Source organism: Anguilla rostrata, chromosome 3 (genome assembly GCF_018555375.3).
Source record: "Anguilla rostrata isolate EN2019 chromosome 3, ASM1855537v3, whole genome shotgun sequence".
NCBI classification, from domain to species: Eukaryota; Metazoa; Chordata; class Actinopteri; order Anguilliformes; family Anguillidae; genus Anguilla; species Anguilla rostrata.
Genome location: NC_057935.1, coordinates 64,078,000 through 64,103,863, shown reverse-complemented (window position 1 = coordinate 64,103,863; position 25,864 = coordinate 64,078,000). Strand labels below are relative to the sequence as shown.

The 25,864-nt window shown below is 49.0% G+C and overlaps 1 protein-coding gene across 1 annotated transcript in view; it reads right to left on the bottom strand.

Annotated features, from left to right (window-relative positions):
* Positions 1-25,864, bottom strand: part of diaph2 (diaphanous-related formin 2) — a 446,422-nt gene that overhangs the window by 170,645 nt on the left and 249,913 nt on the right. Inside the window, 3 exon segments of the mRNA XM_064329326.1 lie at positions 102-341; positions 2,699-2,800; positions 22,115-22,209. Of these exon segments, the coding sequence (XP_064185396.1) occupies positions 102-341; positions 2,699-2,800; positions 22,115-22,209 (437 nt within the window).

Sequence of the window (25,864 nt, the reverse complement as noted above, 5' to 3'; positions counted from 1 at the left end):
TGACCTTGCAGAGGAAGCTGATCAGAAATTTAAACTGCGAGAGAGAAAACGGAGAGAAAGAGAGTAAAAGCGGGACGGAGGCGGAGGTGAAGGAAGCTGACCTTGCAGAGGAAGCTGACGTGGAAGCCGAAGGTCTGGGCGTTGCGGGAGCCGGCGTTCATGTAGTTCCCCACCAGCAGCACCATCTCCAGGAGCCGGCTGAAGCCGTCGCTCCGCTTCACCTCCTCGCAGGCGAACGTCACGTTCATGATGTCCGGCCGGATGTTGTTCACCTGCTCCTCGAACGTCAGCTTGAACAGGATCCCGTTGAGGCGCGAGCGGAGCAGCTTCACCGAGCTCATCTGGGGGAGAGCGGAGGCACGGTCAGCCCCGAAAAAAACCCAACGGGAGGCCGAACGCAACCCCGCCCGCGGTACCCAACGGCGAAAATACAGACTACCGGTCTTAAGCTGCTTAAAAGGCTACTTAAAGAGTCGGACCGCTCCTGGCTAGAAGTGTTTCCGTACTGAGGGCACCAGCCCAAGCTGTCTTCCCAGCTGAAATTTAATTTGGCTTTTCATGACAGTCTGTCACAAGAAATAAGGTAGCACATAACTCCTGACAAAACCTTCCGGTTCTGTCCGTTTCTCTCCCTCATTTTCCCACGGCGATATTCAGTCCAATCGCCGAGCGCCGTTCCTTGACGGCTGGTCTGCTGGTTCGAATGAGATCGCTCGTTCAGGATAAAGTGCGCTCGCTCAGTTAATGAATCACAACAAGCTTTTGTCTGTCATCAAAGTTGGAGCTGCACCGCCACCGAGCAAAAACAATACCATCCGACTACAAGGCCAAACATTTAGCCTGCAAATACATCAATCACCAGGATGAATAATCGTGTGGGAAGAGACAGGTTTTGTAAGGGAATAAACTCGTTTGAAGACCGACTGCCTTGAATCACAATTAGAGCCTTTTTTTTTCCCTGCCCCGGAACGGCAGGAGGAAGGGAAAAAATAGCGATAGAATGTCAGAGGAAGGACGAGCTGAAATAAGCGGGGGGTTCCGTCGCCCGGGCGCACGGCGGGCGGAAACGCAGGTTTTCCGCGTACGCGCTGTCACACGGCGCGGCGCGGCGCACGGCGGGCGGCCGCGACACCCGTACGCGACGTTCCATCGCGCCCCGCGTTTTACCGGAGCTCGTGAGCGAGCCGTCCGTCAAAATGGAAAAAAAAGCCAGGGCGGGGGCCCTCCTCCTCCTCCCTGGCTGGATTTGGGTTCTGTGTATGACACGAGAGGGGCGAGAACGCGGCAGCCGCCTCATTACCGCCGGACAGCCGCGCGAAGCCGCGCGTCGGGGCAGGGCGCCGTGTCATCGCCCGCGACCCGGAATGGCGGGGGCTGGGGAACAGTCGCACCTCACCTCATTACCTGACCCAAAGAGACGAGGCGGGGACCGCAAACAGCGGCACCCGAGGCTCATCGTATCACGCGTCACGCAGGGCTCACAGGAAATCGGCGGGAAAGAACAGACCGCCACGCTAATGATGATTGGGGACGGGGAAATAGTTATGAGGCCATTCAAACTGAGTGACCTGATGTCCATGGGCAGCCACGTACAGAAGGACCCACCTGCCTGAAGGCTGCAGCCAGACACTGGGCAAGAGCCTGCATCGCCTGACCAGCGTTTTACAGGCTTTCACTCATCGCAGGTCATCCTTGAATTTATTTCTCGTTTAAATTCATTTTGACTAATCAGAAAAGTTTTGCTGACGCAAAAAATCCTCCTAGCACGTTTTTTTTCAAGGCTCAAAATCCCACTCAATGTTTTCGCTTTCCGAGAGAGAAAAAAAAACAAGGTCACGGTATTCTTTTTATTACGTTTTCGAGAATTATGATTTAACTTTGGCGCTTGACAGCGACGGGCTACGGGCAGGCAGAGTGAAATACGGCAGCTCAACCTTTCGCGCGGCGGCCGCTCACCCGCTACACGACGGGGTCGCTCGGCGCGAGCGCGAAGGTGTGCCGCCGGAACCCGTAAACAAAACACGCGACTCATCCCGGGGCTCGAAACCGCAACGCCGCTCGGAGTCCTCGTCACGCGCCGCTACGCGAAAATCGGTCTCGCCTCTTCATTATTAATCAGAATCGCCGCCTCTTTCAGTCGCAACTGGGCTACCAGATTTGACTTGTCATAAAAAATGCCCTTTACATTCTCGGCCTTTTAATTATACATTACTGCGTCTCTTTATATATTGAACAGCGCTGATGCTGCAGAGGGCCCGAAGGCACTCTTTTTTCCTCCCTCTCCCCTTTTCTTTCTTAATAGTCCTGCTCTTCGCTTCCCGGTCCCCTCCCCTACACAGGCTCTACCAGGAGCCCTAATAAAGATTTAAAGGGAGAGAAATACACAGCGATGTAACACCAGAGAGCAAAATGTCAGACAGTGAGAGAGGGAGAGAGCGAGAGAGTGTGAGCGAGAGAGCGAGAGAGAGAGAGAGGGGGGGAAGAGAAAGGGGGGCTGTAAAAGAGTAGTAGAATGTGAGAAATAGAGGAGAGAGGAACAAGAGCATGCGTAAGTGAGGGAGAAGAGGAAGGGGACGGATAGTGGGGGTGATGGGGGTCACAGGAATATTCACACGATTGAAATGCTTTTCCTGTGGAAGAGCTGAGGAACAGCCCCTTGGGGGGGGAGGGGGGGGGGTGGCCTCGGTGGAGCACTTACCACGATGCCGAACTGCTCCGACTCACAAAGCTCCTCGTACTCATTCTTCAGCTCCGCCAGCGAAGCCAGCTCCTTCTGTTCCGGAAGGTTCTTTATCAGGTTCTGCAAACACCAGGAGAGAGCTGTCAGTTTTCCGAAAGAAAGGTTTCTCTCAGGCCCTTTTACAGTCCATCGCACTGCACTAAAAAACACACACAAGCTGTATTAATGTTACGTAAGTAATTACATGGAATATATTACAGTTCACTGTGCTCATTCTCGCATCTGAACCACCCAAAGTCAAGCATGGAACTCCTATGAACAAAACACATTTTCGTTTACACTAATACACAACCACAAATGAATAATATATGAATATACGAACAACATTAACTGTATTCACATATCAAATGTATGAACTATATATTACATATGTATAAACTATATATTACAAATGCATGTATTCATATGTTAAATGTATAGACTATTTATTACAGTACATAAACAAGTGGAAGACCTTTGCATTGTGACTACGAACATTGAGGGACCATACATTATTTTACTTGGGCATAAAATCTTGAAACACAAGTACAGTAATGGAGGACCTAAAGAAAGGGTGAACTCATACAAAAGGCATCTATCCATGCAAAGTACACTTTTCCAGCAGATCCCAGGATCTTCAGAATCTGTCACAGTGAAGCCAGATGTATTTCAAAAACAAAAAAGGGATACACAAAATCTGTAACCGTCTGAAAGGGCTTTCAGCAGCGCATGCATGCAGAAAAAAGGACGGGGGAAGTGGGTGCCATCTTGTGTTTTCGACAGGAAAGAGGTGAAGGGTGACGAGTGAAAGCCGGGGAAGAGGTGCATTATGGGAGAGAGCATAAATCAACTGCAGGGAAGTGAAAACAGGCGGTGTCGCGAAAGAACCGTACGCACAGATTCTTTATAATTCCCCGGAATAAAAGGGCATTATTGGGACGTGACTCAGTCACGCTGCTTTTCCAGAGTGCCGTTCTTCCTGCCACTTTTCGCAGACTGAAAAGTTGAATCACGGCTCGGGTGAATGGGCAGAGTTAATCACAGGTACGAGGGCTCTTTGGAGCCCTCAAACAAATGGCAAAACAAGGTCTGAATTGAAAGCAAAATGTGTACCATCTCCACCTGCAATTTCTCTACTGTACAGTGGGTGTTTTCTCTTCAAAAGCTTACCGACGTTGAACAAGGCATTACAGCAAATAGGATGTGTCATGCACAAACACACTGCTATTTTTTTTTTAAAAACCTTTTCAGCTAAGCCATTTCCTCGTATCTTTGGAGGTCTTAATGATACCTCCTCGACTGAATTGCTGAATTTCAAGGACTGCACTATCAATGCACATAAATGTAGGAAGTCTTTCAAAAACGCAGTGAATTTTTGAAAAGAGGACACCTAGGCAATTTCCAGTTAATTAAAACTGAATGGTAAATAAGCCATAAACAAAAACACAAAACCTGCCCAACCTTAGAGACCTTTCAGAAACCGAACGCTTCCAACTCCGCAATTATCTCGAGACAAAACGTGCAGAAAAGGACCAGGATGAGAAAATAAAGCCTCATTCTGCTTAAATGTTAATTGTGCACGTAAAGGTCAGCCGAGCAAATGAAGTGAACCGTGGTGACCTTTTTTTCCTTTTTTTTTTCTTGGAGAAGAGATGCCCTTTCGGTGAGCCCTCCGCCGCCTCCCCGCTCATTAACTCCCCCGACTCTAACGACAAGTGTGAGCCTCCCCCGCAGTCACGTGACACCCCCCCCTCCCCCCAAACAACCGCCACAGCTGTAGCGAACCGGGGGTCGATGAGCCAGTAGAGCAGCAGGATGTGATGTCATTGTCCCACAATGCAACACTAGGAATGGTTGGCGACGACAATGCCCTCCTGGAACGTAACGCCGATTCGCCTGAATGTTTACTCCTCTCCTTTTATTGTTGTTCATTATCCTAGTTTGCAACACTTAGCGCGCGAGTCAATATGGGGGGGGGGGGGGTTTAACGACATTCTTTTCGCTCCAGCGATCTACGGTAATGAAAAAAAAAAGGGAATAATAATCGGCTTAACTGCACTCAACACGCGAACGCGCCGACGTCGAACGCCACAGAAAAAACCACGATGAGCTTCAGACGGAGCGCGGGCCGCACGGCTGCGGTCTCAGGGCCGATAACGAGCGGCGCAGGCGGGGAGAAAGCACAGCGGCGCGGGCGGGGAGAAATCACCGCGGCGGCGGCGGAGAGGAGCGCTAACGGAAAAAAAAGAGGGTCTGCACGCAACTGCTGCGTCCCGCGTCGATTCGCTTCCCCCCGCCAAGACCGTCCCTCAAGAGTTTAAGAGTCAATTTCGCCCTTTGTTTGCTCGCGCTCAACAGAGAGGTTTGCGTGATGAGATAAACAACCGTCCTGTACTGAGCGCAGAGTGTCGGCCGCAGTGCCTTTTCCCAGGGCATCGACGAAACATGTAACTGGCGTCGACCTCGGTGGGTCAGTTCTGTTCATTTTGCTTCTTGCAAACGTGTCGGAATTTCTCATCCAGTTCTACGTAACCTGAATGTGTTCTAACTCCACAACTCATAAAGTTGTGCATAACCCCATATGATTAAACAATAACGCTATGTTTAATGTAAAAAAAAAAAAGTGCTTTGGTTTCTTTTTTTGGTATTTATTTTTAAATTACATTGTCTAGAGATAAGAGGCTGTTTTGTATGGTAAAAATGATATTTGGAGCGGAGCTTGTAGAAATGCCCTTGTAGGAGGCGTGTGTCTGTGAAGCAAAGGTGAGTACCACACAGCTCATCACAGAGAGTCGCAAGCTGAAGAGGTAAATTTAATGGTTGTTTGAAGCTGATTTAAATGCTGGAGAGCACAGACAGAAGCGCTATCTGTGTACATAAATTCAAGAGTAAATAATGTCGGAAAAGGCTAGAATGCTAACCAGACTTACAGGCTGCTCATATGGCCAATTAAACAGTGAATGAGACTGAAAACACCAGATACAGACATGATTTCCTGGAATATTTGACACGTTTATTACGATTTTTTTTTCCTTTTTAGGGTGAGGGGAGGGCCGAGCACAGCTGCTGGCGATGTGTTGGCAGCGTTGGTCGTCTGTTGCACCCAAACACCGAGCGGAGTAATCATTCTCTGTTGATCTTTCACGCAGAAAGTTCTATTGATTACTTACTCCATTAAGTTTATTGCACCGTCTCTGCAATGTGGATCTAAGGAGCCCTGTTTCTTGGCAAACGCTTTTTGACAAATGTAATGGTTTCATTGAACTTTCTAAAACAATAACTGGAAGCAATATTTTTCTGTCGAGGGTATCAGGAGCTATTTTGATCAAATATCAAATAATATAATCATCTCGTAGGGATTCAATAATGCTTCATGATGCTTTCCATTTCGTGAAAGTGATTACCGTTGAAGGCCAAACCACCATAATACCAATTCTTAGACAGCAGGAAACAGCAGAAGTACAAGTACTGAAACCAAGTGATTCATCAGATGTGTTTCTGAACAAACATTCCTAACCTTGAAATGCAATCATCCTGTTGGCAATGCCTGAATAAAGCCATTAATATTTTAATGACTGCTGATAAATTAGCTATATATTGACATTCATAGCAGACCTGATATATTCTATTTATACATACACAAGCTTCTCAGCCTGCCTTCATTATAAGTGCTGGATCAAGCCATAATTATGATTAGCATCTATCTAGTATTGTCTGTTATAGACACACACACACACACACACACACGCACACACACACACACAGACACACACGCACACACACAGCCAATAGTTAATGATTCAAAAGGTGCTAGGGGACTTGCATTTTACAACAGCATTCATGTTTCAAACACAACCATATGTGTTTAATTTAACCGCATATGTGTAATCTAAATTCTCCTAATGGAGCAGTCTGTAACGTTTTGTTTTTAAATCCATGAAAAAAAGTATAGGGTACAGAAAAATATTCCAACTGTTGGTTAATAAAAAATGTTTAAATGAAGCAATGCAACACAAAAGGTAATGTTTTCACTCGACTCTCCTGAATAAAACAACTTCTAGCATAATGTTAGTTTAAACCTTTATCAATAAAGGTATTCAAGTTATGATTTCAAAATGCTTCTCAGGATAAAACCGTTGAATTTGCTCCCCGCGTTTGACAGGGTCCAATGATTATAAATCGATCGATCCTTGTAAATCGAAATGTAGAGCCCTCTGCAGGGCGAGGGTATGTAAAATGAATAGTTTTAAGAAATAGCTCTTAGTTCTGGACAGACGATCGGCAAAAGGCACGCAAGCTGTGGTCGTTCCAATTTCTCAGAAACTGATTTAGGAATGAAATTCATTCTACCTAAATTCATTTTTTCAATTACCCTCAAGGAAGAATACAAAATCATCAATGTCTTCTCCACATGAGTCAAAACTGCAGGAATTTACAATCAGCGTAGGCCAAAATTTCTTCTAGTTTTTACCCATCAATTAAATTGCAGAAAAAGGAGGTGATCCTATTTTTTTTTTCTTTTGCAAGAAGATATTACAGCATATATGCTAAAGAAATTCCAATTAGCACATCCCATCAGCAGGAACACATGGATTACATAACAGGTGCTAGGACCTCAGGAGCTGCTGCTTGCAGTGATATTTGGGGTTGTTTTGTTTTTTTTCCGTGGTTGCTGCTAGGAGGGAAAAGACAAGCAATTTGGATCTGCCGTTTCCTTGTTTGTTGCCTTCAAACATTATCAGCACAACAAACAGCTGTACAGGACGTGAGTGAGGAACCGGGGCTAAAATTAATATTGAACATTCTCTCTCTCTCTCTCTCTCTCTCTCTGCGCTCTCCTCTCGTCTCTCTCTCTGTCTCTGTCTCTGTCTTCTGTCTCTCTCTCTGTCTCTCTACTCTGTCTCTCTCTGCTCTCTCTCTGTCTCTCTCTCTCTCTCTCTCTCTGTCTCTCTGTCCTCTCTCTCTTCTCTGTCTCTCTCTGTCTCTCTCTCTGTCTCTCTCTCTCTCTCTCTCTCTCTGTCTCTCTCTCTCTCGAGCTGTTTTACTCGACTCTGGTCTGCCGAGGTTTTTCCCAAATCCCAGATATTTTGTCCCTGACGCTCCCGGACAACCGCCCGGCGTGGCGAGGTATTTATCCCGGGCGCTGGCGGCGAAGACAAACCCGTATACCGCACACTCTGCCGCACGCCCCGCCAGGCCTCCAGACACGGCCTCCATCTGCGAGAGATTACACGGAGCCTAGCCAGATAATTATGGAGGAATACGGGCTGTTCCAGAGGGGGGGGGGGGGGGCTTGTCCTGGACGCCTTCACTCGGGTCCGCTCTTAAGTGCTGCCGTAGCAGGTCCGTCGCCTTATTGGTAAAACGGAGGTACACCTGCCGCGAGTAAACGCTCATCTTCTCAAACGCATTACAACGAGATAAGACCCAGGAGGCTGTCCATCGAACAGATCTGCGCGGATACTGGCTGACAGGCATCAGAAGAGCATTATCGGGATAATAACCTTTTTTTAAAAACCCGAACGTGTGGTCTCCAAAAAAACAAAAAACAAAAAGATGACACGATGACTCGCGTGATATAAACGCAGACGACTGCTGCCCGCGTGTAGCTGGATATCTGCACCCAGGTGTGTGGGGACGATGGTTAATTTCATACATTAAAAAAACAATGAATTAAAACTACCTTTGAAGGGAGCAACCGACGCAATACAGCTACAAATAATTTATTATTATTTTATTTTTTTTTAAAACATAACAGTAATAAGATACGGGCCCCAGTTCAATAAACATTTTGACAGAATGACAGTATCTGCAGGGCTTTCAGCCGCCCACTTTGATCTCTGTTGCTGTCGAGTTGCTTCCGTTTAATTTATTTCACTTTTCGAGCCCACAGACGGCCCGTGCCAACTCAACGCAGTTTAGCGGGGACGACTGAAGAGCTGCCTCTTTACGCGCGCGCGTCCCGCGCCGCTACCTCTGAAAAGGGAAACGTTAAAACCAGCGGGTTTCCGGGACGTTCTCGCGGAAATAAGACGAGCTCGCCCCGAGCGGCGGGCGGGCGCGCCCGATCCGGAGCGGTTTCTCCGAGACCGGACGTCGGCGACAAGTCGGCGTTTACAAATTAAGGGGAGGGGTAAACGTTACCGCGAGGCGCGTTTCAAAGCAGCGCAGGTTCCGGACACCTCAAGGCGTTCCGTCCTGCCACGTGCTGCACATTCTTTATTACACAAAAAACTAGTAATAAATAAAAAAGCCGTTCCCTGCTGTAATCCTGGATGTACACATAAATGTGCAAACGCGGAAACAAGCACCTCTCTAGCATTTCACTTATAATAACAAAAACAAGCTGAGCGTTGTGTTTGGTTGCATTCATTAAAGTAGCTGAGACAATTAAAGTCGGGGTCAAGCTACTGCCAAATGATGTAAGGAAGCACTAACACTAATGCAGACTCAGAAAATACAGCGCTGATGACTGGTCCTGTCCTTGGCTCTATGTGCCTCTTTTTTTAATGAACAGAATGCACGGAATCTAACACCTATTAAAATGAACCTGTTCCCCCCACTGGCCCTCCATTCCGTTCCCTCCTCTGCGTCTGGTTCCTGTGGCACGAATCGGACAGAGACCACGGCGTAACTTAAAAGCTAACTACGAAAGGGCAAGTGCCCCGGCTGACGTACAACTGTCTGAAAAAAGCCACCGTTAAGGACGCTGCCAGGAGGTCACACTTAAAGGGGTAGCGCAAATTATGGTTGAATTTGCTAAGTCACCCGATAGACGTCTGTTGGTTTTCTGACCATCAAGCACATGACAGGGACGGACATTTACAAATGGATTCAAATTTTTACATTCAAATAATTTTAATGAGGTGTTGCTGGTTGGCTCATCCTGTTAAGGCTCTGTACTCAAGAGCAGACGCTGGTTTTAGAATTCGGCCTAGCCACAACACTCTAACGTCACTCAAAAACGGGAGGATTTCAGCAACTCATCGTTCACTAGCGACCCCCGCTGGTCACTGGAGGGCCTGCGAGTCTGCCTGTTGAGCAGCCTGTGAAGTGTCTCTGGCTCCAGCGTAAACCTCCAAACTGCCGCGTGCTAAGAAGCGGTGGATGACACTCGTCTGCCCGCCCCCAAATTGGGCACTGCTGGTGCAACAGGCACATGGAGGACCCACAGCTGCCACTTGTCTTTCTGTTTGTATTATACGTGCATGAGTATGTGCTTCTGCCGCTTTCTTTATCGTCTGGTAGTCCAGAGCCCTATGTCTGAAAAGAAATGGAGTATAAGTGAATATAGACTTTAAAAAAAAAGAAAGGATGGATGGAAAAATGAATGACCTCATGTGCAGAGGGCAAAATGGGGTTTGTTGATAAGGTAAAGGAATCTGGAGTACTAGACATGTGAATCAACTCTTCTATCCCCCCCCCCCTCCCCTGTATCACGGTGAAAATAAATTTCATCTATAGATGGCTTTGTCTGTTCAGCACAGCATATTCCCAACAGTAAAGTCAGAAAATAGGGAAGATCAACAAATCTCAAATTACAGTCACAGGGACAGCACAATCAATAAAAATGTTCTCCAAGCAATAAACTCTTTATTAAACTCAAAGAATTCAAACAACAGGAGAAATCACTGTGAATCTCAGCAGATGTACAAGGGGAGTCTGGAGTTGGCTCTTTTCTCTATCCACCCCATGGGAGCACAGCGCAAAAAAAAAAAACCGAACAGCCTCCATTTAAGACGGGGGGGAAAAGACACGACTGTTTCATACATGCAGGAGAGCTCTAATTGCTAAACTTAATTCTTCTTAATGGATTCTCCTTCCCCCGGTGCTTAATCTTTCAAGACAGATCATGGAGCGTTTCGTTTTATTTCGCGATAATGCGAATCGCGCGGCTCCCGCACTTGACATCTCGATAAGTCTTAAAATGGCGGCACAGCCTGAGTGTGAATCAATAGTCAGGGATTTTTAAAAGATCCCGTGAAAGCTAAAGCCGCAGCTTTAATTTGAACCTCTTTAAATTAAAAAAAAAAAAAAAAAAAAACAAGGCTTCAATTATAAGATTAAAGACTTGGGATGTGAGGAAAAGCTCAGCTGCTGGACAAGGACAGGCAGTGTTCAGCAAAGGTGAGGTAGAAAGGTTTTTTATCGACCTTCAAAACCACAAAAAACTGACATTTTGCAGAAACTGCCGGTGTTATATAGTCATATCATGTCAGCCTTCTCTAAAACTGCAATGTACATGTCTACACACTGAAATAATCAGAAGAAGAAAAACTGATCTCAGTAGTTCAGTTTTAATCTTGATTAACCTAGACATGTATTTTCTAATTGCATAGAACCATGTTTTACAATGTATTGCACATATTTTTATATGAATATAACAATGCCAAAGTTGAGATAAAATACTTTTTTGACATCATACCAACTAGCTCATTAAAAAAACAAGTAAACAAGGGGATGTGCTTCAGTTTTCCTTAAAGAAGTGTGTCTCAACACTATTTAACATCCAAAAACAGGAGGCGAAGATCAAAACAAATTTCACTTTATAAGTCCCACGGCAATAATCCAGTCTACGGATGGATCATCTTCATTTTTAAGGGTTTTTGAAGATTCTGGTAAAAATAAAAGCAGTAAACAATGATGAAAACAAATCCAAAAAAAAAAAAATCTTATTAAAGTCCTGATTTTAAGACCAGGACCAGACTGTGACAGACTGCCAGTAGTTGGCTTATCACAAGTCGGAATTTTGCAGATGTTCCTCACGTCAAATCATCATAATATGTGTACAGAATCATTTTCTATGACACCATGTTATGAGGGAAAAATAAATAAACTCCTTATCCCATTAGAATGGAATTTGCCAAGAGGGGATATAAACAGGCCCCTGAGCAGCTGTCACTGCTGACAGAATGATACACTACTTCAATTTTTAATAAAGGTGTAAACATGCGACACCAACAGCTAATGCTGATAAATAATCAATTGATCAAAACAGGTGGCAGAGGAGCCGATATGTTGAAATGAATGTTTTCCATTTTAAAGTTCAAATTTTCCTAACTTCCATTTCTGGAGCCGATTTAGCCACATAGATTAAACCATCATTTCCATCATCCGAAGTAATTACAAAGGAGTAATATATATATATATATATATTTATCCTGACTTCTCTAAGTTTTTTTTTTTTTTCAGATGGGCAAAAAATGTGACACCATTACTATCGAAACTGTTCGCTTAAAACTAATCTACCGAACGGCACCATGGCGTAACCCAATCCAGACCTCCACACCGAGAGCGACGGGAACACCGCGACACCGAACCGAGCTTCATTACCGCTGGAGACTGGCAGGCGACAAACCGAGGGTGACAGATTCCAAAATCGCATTAAACTAAATGAGAAATAAAAAATGGATTATATCTGGGGCGGCGAGGGATAGAGTTGGCAAAGCCGACAGACCTGACGCAACGTTAAATTTGTCTTTCAGGAGAAAATCTTTTTTTTTTTTTTTCTAAATTCGGGGGAGAGCGCGCCACCTGAGCTGTCTGTCGAATTTTCTGCCCGCTCTCGGGGGGGATTAAGGGCGGTTAACGAGGGGGACTCGAGAGCGGCGTCGCCGACGTGACGCGCGCCGCGGGCAGCTCAGCCCGCGCCGTCCTCTCGAACGACGGGGACGTCTGCGGTCCGAACAAGCCGCTCACGCGAGCTCTCAATCTGCCGCTCAGCCGGAACGCGCGGTCGCGCCTGCGGACGGCGGGGGCTTCGAAGAAGGAACTTAATTAAGCCTCCGTGCGCTCGAGAGTCACAATCACACCTTCTGAAATTCTACAATGAGCGCTTCCTGTCCAAAGGGTTGAAGCTTCTGCTGTTACTTTTTTAAAATTACAAATACAGCCTGTACTTTTCCAGGCGGTTATAATATGCCACAGCATAACCTTCCGTTTGTCGGAGGAGCACAAAACACTAAACGCAATTTAAAAATGAAACTACAACTTGCATCCTAATAACGTTTGCTCCAAGGAGACTTTGGGGAAAAATGTACATCCAAAATAGAATTTTACGAGGGGAAAGCACTTAAGTTCCTGAGCAAAATAATGCACTGGGCAGCAGACCTCATTGAAATTTTGAGGATGTAACCACATGGAAAGGTTTTGGCAACATGAACAGTAAGTGCAAAGCGAAGCTTTCTGTGCGGGCCCGTGGCTGAAGAGCAGGTACTGTGCGCTAAGTGCGACAGGACCGTAAAAAGCAGCGCTCGGAAGCCTCGAAACGCGCCTCGTACTTCCTGGCTGGTGAAATGAGGGCTGAGAAACACCTGGAGCACCCCGAGCCCCGGCCATTATTCGAGACGCCCGCCGTAAAACGAGCGCCGTTCCCCAACCAACATCTGCTGCCCTCCTTTTGTGTGCGTTACTCAATTGATCAGAAGAACGCAGTTCATGTTACATTGTTAAATGACCGTTTGATGTGAACCGGGTCCCCACGCATTGTGCTGAAATAATAAAGCTTCAATTAAGCTCGGGTGGGGGGGGGAGGTAGGCATCCCCTTGTGACAGGGGAAGGAAACAGAGGGGGGAAGGGGGAGGGGGGGCCGTGGTATCGCACTTATCACACCATCCCACATGTGCGCTTTTGCGTGATGTAAATGACGGGCAACAATGCGGCAGCCTGCTCCAGTCACCTGTTGTTAGGCCCCGGGAACAGAGGCGGGGGCCGCGGAAGAGCCCCCCCGGCAGCCGGCGAGCGAGGCAGGTAACGAGCCGCCATGCATATGTATGAGGCGGAGCCGCCGCGGCGAAAATGGCAGGCGATCCGGGTGATTGACAAACAAGATAAACAATAATAACAAGCAAGGGGCGAAGACAAAAAGCCCCTTTCGGGAAGGGGGGGGGGGGGGTGGTGGGGGTGCAGCCGTTCGGTTGGCGCACGGAGAAAAGAAAAAAAAAATGCCTTCGCCGCCTGCGCTGGGGTGAGGTGGGGGGGTGGGGAGGGTTTGGGGGGGGGGGGGAGAAGACGGAGCTGGTAACGGCGGTCCGCCGACGTCCGGGAGCTAACGTGCTAACGTGCTAACGCGCAGAATTAATGTTTAAATGCGCACGCACTGACCCCGGAACCGGCATGCAAAGTTAATCACTGAGAAAATGTACAAATCGCCTGGTCCTGAATTATTGAATGGCCCTGTTCGAACAGCAATGGCGTCCTTTCGAATGCTGCACCTTGACGCCCGCGTCTCCACGGCCCACAAGAAAACCTAATGAAATAAAATCTACTTTGTCCTTTTTCAAATTAGAAAAAAAAATTAAAAACAATATTTCAGTCAGACAGAAAGGTAGGTCAAAGGCCAAGACTGTATCCTGGCTTTCAGCTTAAAGCAATATCCAAAAATGTCACCTGACATAAACATAAATGTCAATAATAAATATACATTAAACATAATTTCAGCTCATACATTTACTTATTACATATTTTATTGTTCTGAGTGGCACATTTTTAAAACCCAGATATTCACTGTTACAGGTCATGAGACCGATGCAGTATCAACCATCTGAATAATAATGCCCTTAAACTGGAAAAAAAGAAAAGCACGCTGTCTTCATTATTGTGACAAATAACAGCCCCTGGACACAGTTTGCGATTCCCATGAAAGAGGCATTTTTGCATATCTTTGTCAAAAATGTCACAGCATGCATTTTTTATGCACTGCCAAAGACCTTGAGTGGGGAATAAGGTACATGCAGAGAAAGAAACCAAAAAAAACCAAAAAAAAACAAGTGCAATATGCATTAGTATTTGAAAAATAAAATGACCCTTCTCTTTAATGGTTCTATCCAGGCGTTTTGATGTCAGACCATCAAGAAAATCAATAAATAAATGAGGCTCATGACACGGAATATCAGCCCTGCCCTCCCTGAGAAGCAAGCTGCATCTCCTCCGACAGAGCCAGGCCTACATACAGAGTGTGTGGTGAGGCTCTGGAACAAAGAGACAGAGAGAGAGAGAGAGAGGGGGAGGGGGAAGGAAGGAGGAAAAGAGAGAGGGAGAGAGGGAAGGAGGGGGAAGGAAGGAGGAAAAGAGAGAGGGAGAGAGGGAAGGAGGGGGAAAAGGAGAGAGATGAAGGGAGAGAGGGTGGGAGAAAGGGAGGAAGAGGAAGAGAGGGAGGGATGGAGGGATGGAAAGGGAGAGATGGAGGGAGGAAAAGAAGGAAGGAGAAACGGAAGGAGAGGGAGGAAGAGAGAAAGAGAAGGACACAGGGTGAGACGGTCGGAACACAAAGCACCAAAAGCTGGTGAATTTCTCTCTCGCAAACTTTGTGTCGCACCTGTGTGTGCTATTGTGTGGAGCCTGATCAATGGTAGGCCGCGGGGACGGCGACGACAGCCGGTGCTTTCAGGGGCTAACTCCAGTGAAGTTCCGGTACACTGGCACCTTTGTCTCAAGTTTGTTATTTCAAGCTCTTGTAAGGGGAAGGTTGTACATGCAGAGCCGCTGTAACAGGAACCAGGGGACGCAGAAACAGACACATCCACCGCCTCGACGGCCCCTCCACCGGGCTCCTTCTCCGCTTTAGATTTCGGAAAGCACAAAGCAATGAAGGTAAAAACATGAAAATATTTCCCCCGATGGCTCGGTTATGACCGTTCAGGAAGCGCAGGTGTAGCGCCGCGCAAGTTGCCAAGGCGATAGCGGGAGTGTCGGTGCTTTTATAAATCAACCGAGTGTTGGGAAAATCATAAATAAGGATGCGCGAGACGTGAGATCTGAGGGGCTATATCGATTTCTACCACTTTAATGATTATTTAAAAGATCCTTGGACAGACAAAAACGAATGTCTCACCTAGCCCATGAGCAATGACATCATTTGAAGAATGGCGGGCTTAAATAAAATATTAAAAATACATACGATAACATTCCAACAAATCTAAAGAAGCCCTTATAAAAAAAGGCATCCTTTATGCCTCGAGACAAACACATAGAAATTGGTAGTTTGTTTTTCATAATTTAATTTTAAAGCCTCAAAATACGGCATATATGTTCATATTTTAATACACCATTGGCATGTCATCTTTAATAAGCTCGCTCAAGTGGAGCAGCGGTAGATTCCACCGTGAATGTGCACAGAGTTGTACTTCATCATTCTTTAATACTGCAGACAGGCCTTGACAGATTCACACTATATTATAATTTTTAATATGTACAGTATCTGTACAGGTCTGGATATCTTACAGGGCTGCTCACAACCTCTAGAAATAGTTGAATGAGCAGTATTTTTCAAGGCAATGAAATCTTTCAGGACAGTGGTGCCAAACAGTGGTCTCAAAGAGTTAAAAAGCAGAAGAGGATGGTTGGATGGGTTAACATGCTGTTTATTACCATTTACACACACACACACACACACACACGCACGCACGCACGCACACACACAGGCAGACAGACACACACGCGTGCAAACACACACACACACACACACAAACACATGACGTCCTCAACAATGCCTCCTTTCAGTGGCTCATTTGCACACAACATATACTAATTAGGAATTAAAAGCGGGTTTGCCTGTGTAATCACTAGACCTCTCCTTTTGGAAAAAAAAAAAAAAAAAGGATAACGATATTAAATACAGCGACCGGCGTTTGACACGGAAAATCCACACGTCCGATATTCAGCGAAGCAAAGCCCTCAAGCTACATCAGCCACAGAGCCTTGCGCAGAGCAACGTGTGAGCTCTCGCACGTTGACTATTTATTCCTCTCCTCCGTGTGAGGACGCCATGTGCGTGGCGCTGGCCAAGTGCGAGTGGAGGGGTGAGGAAGTGCAAGCGCTCTCTTTCCGAGCCGACCGCGAAGTTTCGCCCGCTAAACGCCGCTTTCCTTTTCTTTTTATCCACTTCATATATCGTTACCTTACAATGGCTTAAGTACAACTTTATGACCAGAAAGAAACCAACTCCATAATTGTCTGCTCTCCCTGAGCTCACTCAAAAAAACGTCAGCTGTTCAATATCAACACAAAAAACTGTAAAAATAATAATAATAATAATGTGAAATGATATGTAAATCTGTGTGTGGATAGAACTTATGCGATTCAACTGAACATAAGCTATATACAAATACAAATCATTACACTGCAAATTAAATGATTATTTGCAGGTTGACCGTGTAAGGTCTGGTTTAGTGCTTTATGTTATGCCACTGTTAATAGCAGTGAAAACATCACACCCCTGGTTTACTGGCCGGTGACACTTTCAAATGCAATTTCAACCAGTCTTATACATTTATTTTTTGAAGGTACTTAAATGGCTTCAACCTTGTTTGCAGAAATACTGAGTAATTCAGAGGAGTCATTCTGACATGGCCTTCAAACCTTTATTTGAAAAGAGACAGCAACTGGACATCACAAAACGGAGTGTGTGTGTGTGTGTGTGCATGTGTGTGTGTATGTATGTGTGCGTGCAAGGGCAGAAGCATGTGCTTACGTGCATGCATACGTGTGTGTGAGAGAGAGAGCAAGAGGGAGAGAATATAGCACTGCTTTCTCTCGTTCCCCATAATCTTGGTAGAAAAAAATGACTGCACTTCAAAAACATACTCAACAAGATACGAGAGACCGCACAAAATTTGCAAAAGAACTGCAGGAAAGAACAGTTGCTTAACTGAACCGCTGCTTAACTAGGAAATCACACGAATCACAATCAGCTCTCTGTCCCGTAACAGGATGCGACGCGTTGCGAGATCTCATTTTCACAGAATAACTTACGCGGAGCGCGTTCTCACACGTTTCATTTCCAGTACCTGCGCAGTGCAGAAACCCGAGCCCTTCTTAAAAGGGTAAAGCCCCTGCTTTTATCGTGGCTTACTGGCGCGCAGCTGAGCGGCTCCCGCTGCAGACAGGGGCAGCCCCGCCGCCGGGGCGTCCCGCAGCCCGGGACACGGCCTCAGAGAGCTCGCTAACGATCTCCGCACCGCTCCCCCCTGCTGCGCCCGGCTGGCACGGGCCTCCGCGTCGGGGCACGGAACCAAACGCCACCATTATGCCAGCTAAGCCCCCCCGACGGGACGAGGGAGACGGAGGAGGTCCCGCTAAGATTAAGACGCCAAAGGAAATCTCACTTAAGACACCGTTTCCTTGACGATGACAATGACTCCGTTTCTCCTTGGGATCCGTGTTTTGTTTTTTTTTTTGCCCTAAAATTCGTTTTATTTATTTATTTTTCCGTAAATAGAATTTCTGCCAGTGTAATGGACGTAACCCCCGCATTACCCAGATATTTCTTCTCGGCGCATCTATAAAATCAAACATCCTCTCTCTCGCTCCTCGCTGCCCCTCACCCTTCAACAGGAACTCTTTTTTTTTTACTACCGTTTTGATTGATGGTTTGATTTTTATGTGTTTAGACAGCCAGGGATTGTTAAAAGTGAAGTGTATTGTGCCCGAAGAACAGAAAGAATAGAAAGCTCCAGGTTGTGTCCATTTCCCTGCAACAAAACCCATCACCCCCCTAAGCTTCCCCCCCGCCCCTCACATCCGAAGGGAAAAAAAGACAGGAAGGCAACCTGCCTCTTGTCCCCTGTCAAGAGTATAGCGTTTAAAAGTGTTACTGATGTCACTGAGGTCAATGAGGTCACAGAGGTCAGACAGAAATGACTTAGCAGGGCTCCCTGGCCCTCAGCTGTCCACAGCCCAGAGGCTCCGCCCCCTCCCTATCCCATAACCCACCTCTTCAAAGCAGCCTTGGAGACGGCACCTGTTCACTCGTGTTCGGTTCACGGTCAAATTGACCCCTCTTAAACTTTTAGTAAAAGAGGAACACTTTCTGGAGATGTTTTTCACAAACAGTGATGAAACTACTGTAAATTTGGTTCTCGTTTGGTCTTTCTATTTGTTGTTCAGCATCTGTATTTGCTTTATGTCTTTTTGTCTGTATGGTGTCTTTGAATATAAAAAAAGACAAAGATGAAAAATAATTGAGAATGTCAGTTCAAAACAATAACTATCAATAAACTACAGTATGAAAACTTTCTTTCATTTAAATTTTTCAGACAAATATGATTTGTGCCTCCATTATAGAGGATTTATATAAATAACATCTTTATCACAAAAATCCAATTACTCTTTCATTGTTAAATGTGATCAGAGGTAAATGGAAACCATTAACCACATATATTGTTTATACCTTTTGGAACTGAGATAAAGATGATATATATTGAGTACCTCTGCAAAAATTTTGTTTCTTTATTGCTTTAAAATCCCAATAACATCCTGGGTACATCTAGCCCAGGCGAACAGTCTCACAGTGACAACTACACAGAACTCGACAAAGCCCATTAGCCTTGTGTGCCAAGCGTAGACCACCCCGCTATAACCCTGGTGAAAGGGTGACCCACCCACTCAGTTTTTCAGGATGCAAAACCTGTGTTTTCTAACCAATCAGATAAACCCAGCGAAGACCGCGGCGATTCAGACATAAACCATAAGAAGCAGGAAGCATGATTCTGAGAACCGGACCCAAAACCGCCAAGTCCCCGGGGCGCCAGTGGCAGCTGCAGTACGCGCTGTGTTCCCAGATGGCGGGGCAAGCGCGTTCAGAAACTTCTTCGAGAGTTTCCCAGCCCGTGCTCCCGTTGGCCGGGTTCTGGAGCCTGGCAGGGACGCCGTGCGCTCCGTTTCCGACGCCTCGGTCTGCTGTACGAAGCCGAGACGGCGAGCCGATGGCCCGCGATTAAGGCGGGAGCGAGAAGGCGCGCGATCGCTCGGACCAGGGCTCTTTATTTCGACCGCGGGCGAATCGGCCCGAGAACGTTCTTAAAATCGGACGTGGGGCCCGCCCGTCCAGAGCCACGTCTCCTCGGCAACCTCCCTTCGGAAGCCAGACGGAATGGCTGCGGAGCTCGGGGGGGGATGGGGGATGGGGGATGGGGGGGGGAGGGGGGGGAGTAATTGGCGGGGCAGGCGTGCGGCGGATGGGCGCAGTCGTCCCGATGCCGAATGGCTCGTGAAGCGTAATGTCTGGCGGAGTTCAGGAATCGGTGCATCATATTCAGGCGGTGATGGGGCTTAATGTGGAGTAAGGGGAGCCAATCAGGGCCCGCGCGTCCGCGGGATGACTCATTGTACGGGTCCGTCAAGGCTGACGCGCGCGCCGTCTCGCTGACAAATTCATTGCATTAGGCATGTCGACGGGGCTCGGGGATGATGTGATCGAATGTGATTTATGTACATTAAAAAGGGCTCCCTCTCCTCCCCGCATCCCCTCCCTCCCTCACTCCCTCCCTCCCTCCCTCCCTCGCTCGCTCCTCGGAAGCGCAGGAGCGGGGCGCGCCCTTTTCAACCGCCGGCGCGTTTTCCGTAGCGGGCGACTCTCCCGGGAGCAGCGCCCGGGTACCCGGGACCCTGCGGAGCACAGGGATCCTTTCCGCCCGTCGGGAAAGCGCAGGCTTCTCTCTGGCTTCTCTCTGGGTTTTTCGATTTCACCCCACTCCGCCCCCCCACCCCACCCCACCCCACCTCCACGGTCTAAGTCGGTTTGCACACATCGATCCCCGCTACCTGTTTGAGACCCAGCGTCTCCCTGAATAAGAAGCCCTGCGCGAGGGAGTCACTGCCCATGACCTTCGACCTCCCCGCTCCCCAAGGCCCACTGAAAGGGAAAATCGAGCTCACGCGGCCTGGCCATCCGTCACTCTGCACGGATGCAGCCCTTAGTGCACAGCGACCTCTGAACCCAACAAATGACTCTATTTAAGCTCCCGCCCGAACGTCTCTCAGAAAACACAGTAAACAGCAGTTTCTTCTGCATTAAGAAGAAATATTGCTTCTGCAATGCTAACAGTGGATGTGTTGTGGAAAAGCAGGCAGTTTTATATGATGTATGACAGGGAGGGGGAAGGGGGGGGGGGGGGCGCAAATGAGACGTCAGGTGGTCAGGAGGCCGTTAGCCTGGCTTCCCTCCCTCTCCCGCTCCCTCTTGGCCTCGCCCATTCAACTGCATGAGAACCAATAAAGGACATAATGGGCAGATACACTCAGCTCCGGATAACTGAATCTTCGCTCCGATCCCCCCCCCCCCACAACCCCCCTCCCAACACCGGGACGGGATGAAAGGGGTCAGCAGGAAAGTCCGTCCCGCGCAGCCGCAGTGAAAAAGGGAGGGGGGGCGGAGGGGGGAGGGGGGGCGAACGCAGGGAGAAAGGTCACGGCTCTAAATGTCTTCATTGCCTCTCCTGAGCCGTGGAGCTGCTGCAGGCAAAACCTTAACACTCCCCCGCCCCCGCCACCCCCAGCACCTCCCCCCCAACCCCCCGCCTGCTGGCTTTTCGAGCCAATCAAAGGTTATGAGAGCTCAGAATAACAGTCCTGTGGGGGTGGGCTTGGGCAGGGAAATTACATCTAAATACAGTCCGTTTGCACTCTTTCGTCAGAAAAAAAACCATGTTGCCGAGGAGAGGAGGGAGGGAGGGCGGGAGAGAGAGAGAGAGAGAGAGGGGAGGGAAAAGAAAGAAGGAGGAGGCTGTAAAATACGTTTTTAACCTTCCCGTTAGTGTACGAGCGGCGAGGGTAGTGGTTGTGAGTGAGGTCTGCTCCCTTTCCCAGCGATATCGGCTCGCAGGCTCGTCCTGTCTCCGTGACATCACAGCACCGGCAGGATCACCCCTCGGCCGTCCGCCAGGCCCAGGGACACGCAACCGCTCCGCCCGTACGGATTAAACGAGGCGCGGTCCCCCCACCCCCATCCCCACCCTCACCCTCACCCCCCCTTCTCCATCATACGCCTTCCTCCTCCCTCCATCTCCCTGGAGACCAGACGCCAGAGACGGAGTCTCGTGCAGGCTAGCGCGCGGACGGGCACACAGCATTCATACGAGGCCCCTCCCCTACCCTTCGCCGACGCGGGCATCGTTACCTCAGACAACCGCGGCGCTTTGTTTATCGCTTTGCCTCCCAATTCGGAAGGGAACAAAACAAGGGAGCCGCTTCTATACAGAGAGCCCGCGGGAAGATCATTAATCTCGCCCGTAAGACAAAAGGGTGGGAGGCCGGGGGGGGGGGGGGCCGGGAGCGATTGCCATGCCGCGCTCCAGACCGCCTATTGTGCCCGGCTGAACAGAGATCCGTGCGGAACGGGCGACCGAGTGAACGAGTGAGGTGGGGCGGGGCCAGGAACGGCACTCGGGTGTGGGGGGGGGGTGGGCAGACAGCGGCTGCTCGAGGGTACATCATAAAGTCACGTGACCACGTCTTTCATCCAAACACCGTGGGCGGGTGATAGCAATATTGGCGGGAACTTCACCAAGCCAGTCAGGTAGGCACTGCAGATTAGTGAGATGATGGGAGGGTTTGCTACATTAGGGATGCTTGTGTGTGTGTGGAGGGGGGTGAGGGGTAGGGGGGTGCGGGCTCACCTGGATCAGGGATTCGCTCAGCCTCTCCTCGTCCACCTCCAGCACGATGTCCCGGATCTCCTCGTAAGGCAGCCGGAATGACCCCAGGAATATGGCTGTTTGGACACAAAAGGCGAAAAAGGAGACCGTCATTTTTCTGACCGCGCTCTTTATTCTTTTTTTCACCGAACCAGACATACGCCTTCGATCACGGCCCTCAGTGCCCCGCGCTGCTCAGAAAGAATGAGCAGGAAACAAACTTCATAACTGTCAGCTCTTCAAGAGATTGGCCGGGTCACTCTCCACACTTTGAGAGGAGAAGAAAAATAACACATCCTCCATTATAGGGACGAACAGGCCAAACCGTTTCTGTCGAAAAACTGGATCATTCCTCACTCTACCCACCTGAGCCTAGAGCTCCCCACTCTTCCCACCAGAACCTAGAGCTCCTCACTCTTCCCACCTGAACCTAGAGCTCCTCACTCTTCCCACCAGAACCTAGAGCTCCCCACTCTTCCCACCAGAACCTAGAGCTCCTCACTCTACCCACCTGAACTTAGAGCTCCTCACTCTACCCACCTGAACCTAGAGCTCCTCACTCTACCCACCTGAACCTAGAGCTCCTCACTCTACCCACCTGAACCTAGAGCTCCTCACTCTCCCCACCTGAACTTAGAGTCTCCCTCCACTACTACCCCACCTGACACATAGAGCTCCTCACTCTTCCCTCCTGAACTTAGAGTTCCTCACTCTCCCCACCTGAACCTAGAGCTCCCCACTCTCCCCACCTGAACTTAGAGCTCCTCACTCTACCCACCTGAACCTAGAGCTCCTCACTCTCCCCACCTGAACTTAGAGCCCGAACATGAAACCACGCGAGCCCACGTCTGTTCTGAGACGCGTAATCAGAAAGGTGATTAAGGAAGAGAAGGCGCGATCTTAAAAGGGCCCGGCGCCCGCGTTGGCGGGGGGAGGAGAGAGCGTGGGCCCCACCGTGTGAACAGCGCGCGGGGCTCGGGGGCATGTTTCGCTCTAGTTAGGCGGCTGCGGCGGCAGGTGTCTGAGCCTCGGCGCGGGGCGGCCCAGGCGGAGGAGGCCTGCCGCGTTAGCACGCACCCCCCCGAAGGAAGCCAGCGACGCGGGGGCTATTAGGGAGCAGCCCGGCGGCAGACGCACCTGTTCCCATCCAGCCCGGTGCCGCACCACGGGGGCGGGGACAGCTCGGCGAATGACTCCCCACCCCACCACCACACCGCCCTCCCCACTCCACCACCGCACCGCCCTCCCCACCCCACCACCACACCGCCCTCCCCACTCCACCACCGCACCGCCCTCCCCACCCCGCCGCACCGCCATCCCGACCTTCCCTCATTACAGCCTTCCGCTAACTGAGACTCCCCCCCGGAAGATGGGAAACCATAAGAGACCGCGGGTCAGGTAATACTCCCGGTGTTCCTCTTCTCCCTCCCTTACGTTTGTCTCACTTCGGTTGTTTTTTTTGTTTGTTTGTTTTTTTTGTTGCCACCTACTTGTTGCTGAATGGTGACAAGCTGGCAAGCGCTGAAACCAGGGAGAAAGGTGATGTTTGTGAGAGGAAAAAAACACACCTGTCATAAACATGAAGACACGATTCCGTGACAGCAGATTCAATTAGAACACAAACAAAAATGGGGGGGGGGTGGGCGTTACATCCCCCACTGCTCCCAACACTATAAGCTGCAAAAACTCTTACACTAGGTGAGATGCCTGAGTTTTTTTTTTTGAACTAGCCTTGTGGAGAAAGATGCGTGTACACAAACAGACATACACACACACATAAATATATATATATATATATATATATATATATATATATATAGTATAGATAAATTGATGAATACAGTATATACTGTTTATTCAGCTATTTATACTATTTATCTACTACAAACCAACACAATATATCAACAAACAGATGTGTATTTTTGGTAAACAGAGTAATCTGCAGAAAATCTGCAGAAAAAAACAGAGTACACAGATTTTTGTAGGCAACAGCAAATATAATAATTTGCAAGGATTCTTTCTTCGCCGCCCCCCCACCTAAGAATCCAGGGACTTATTGCTCAGAGCTCACTGTTATAAATGAGCGCTGCGCGTGCCAAAACAAGGTTTTGAAGCTTTTTCTGAGACTCTCTGCTGAGCACTTAAAGCACGAGAAGAAACAACAAAAGAACAGCGTTGGAACTTGGAGAGAGAGCGAGCGAGGGAGCGTATGCGTCTGTTCGTATTAATACGGGACCGCACACGGGCACGCGGGCGGATCGGCCTCGTCTCTGCGTGGCGGGAGACCGACTGCATCTCCCGAGCAGCCCCCCCCCCCCACCCCCACCCCCCGCCCCCCTCTCCTTCCCTCCCCCCGCCCAATTCCCCAGCCCCTACTCATTTCACTGCAAATGAGCCACTCTGAGGTGGAGAGAGGCCTCGCTGCTCTGGCCGGCCTTATTCATTGTTACAGCTGAGCGGCCCTCCACCCAGTCCCAGAGTACAGGGGGAAAAAAAGAGAGCAAAATCTGTTTTTACAGCAAACGCTCCTTAAACAGTCATAACTGAGACCGGGGGCCTCCCGTAAGGAGGCCATTAGACAGCCTGGGCGGGGGAGAGCCAGTTACTCACAGGCTACTCAGAGGGCTTGGGGGAGGCTGGACCAGCGCGGCTCTCCATCTCAGATGACTGGGGCTTAATGGCGGCCGCCCAGTCACTGTCTCACCCCGCCGCGCGCAGAGTCACCCAGCGAGCGGGAGACGGCCGGAAGCGGGAACGCCGGAGCGTTCCGGAGCCCGCGGCCCGCCCCCATCCCGAGTGCGTCGTCCGTCTGGCTGTCCAGCGCGGCCTCGCCAGCCTCGCCCAGAACCAGCCTCCTCCTCCTCCTCCTCCTCCTCCTCCTCCTCCTCACGTCTGCAACCTCGTAACCCCGACCGGACAGAACTGAGGGAGAGCCTCATTATCAGCCCTCAGGACAGAGTCAAGACTCCAAAACATTTGTGTTTCTTTCCCTCAATCTCATTCCTTTCTCTCTCTCTCTCTCTTCCCCCTTCTCCATGCCCCTCCTTCCTGGCAGCAGTGCTCTGGGTTCGAGGGCAGCCGATCGCTAAACTCTGCGCCCTGCTTGCACCCTGGCGGTAAATGTGCCAATCACAGAGCGCGGCATGAGGCTGCACGCTGCAAACCCGTCGCTCTGTAGCGCCGGAGGTGAGATCTGTGGCTGCTATTGTCGTTTCTCGCAAAAACCAAAAATAAAAAAAGGAAAAAAAAAATGGGGACTCCATCTGCCTGGGGTTGTAATCGAACATGGCAGATACACAACACCTTCCCCGGTCCGTTCCCCCCTTCGTGTCCCTTCTGTTCATCCACCCCTCTCTGCTAACCCCCCCCCCCCCTCCCCGTGCAATTCTCCCCCCCTCCGCCTACCCCTAAATGAAGTAGCTTAATTGTCAGTTTCACTTTAGGAAGTGACTGTATCGGGCTCCGGGCAGGCATCCAGGCTCCGATTTTCCTGACAGCATTTTTGAAATACGGCCCCAAAGAAGCGGGCGGGCAGGGGAAGGGGGGGGGGGGCGGCGGGGGGGTGAATGTTTGTTTATTTCTCAGAGGTTTACCGGCCGTGGGTTTTTTTTCCCTTCATATTATAAAGAGGCTGGAAGTCTGGGTGAGTTAGCGTACAGTTAGCGGATTCTTGTGAGCGCTAGAGGAGAGCGCTTCATCACACTCCTGCTTGATATTTCAAGTGTTCAGATG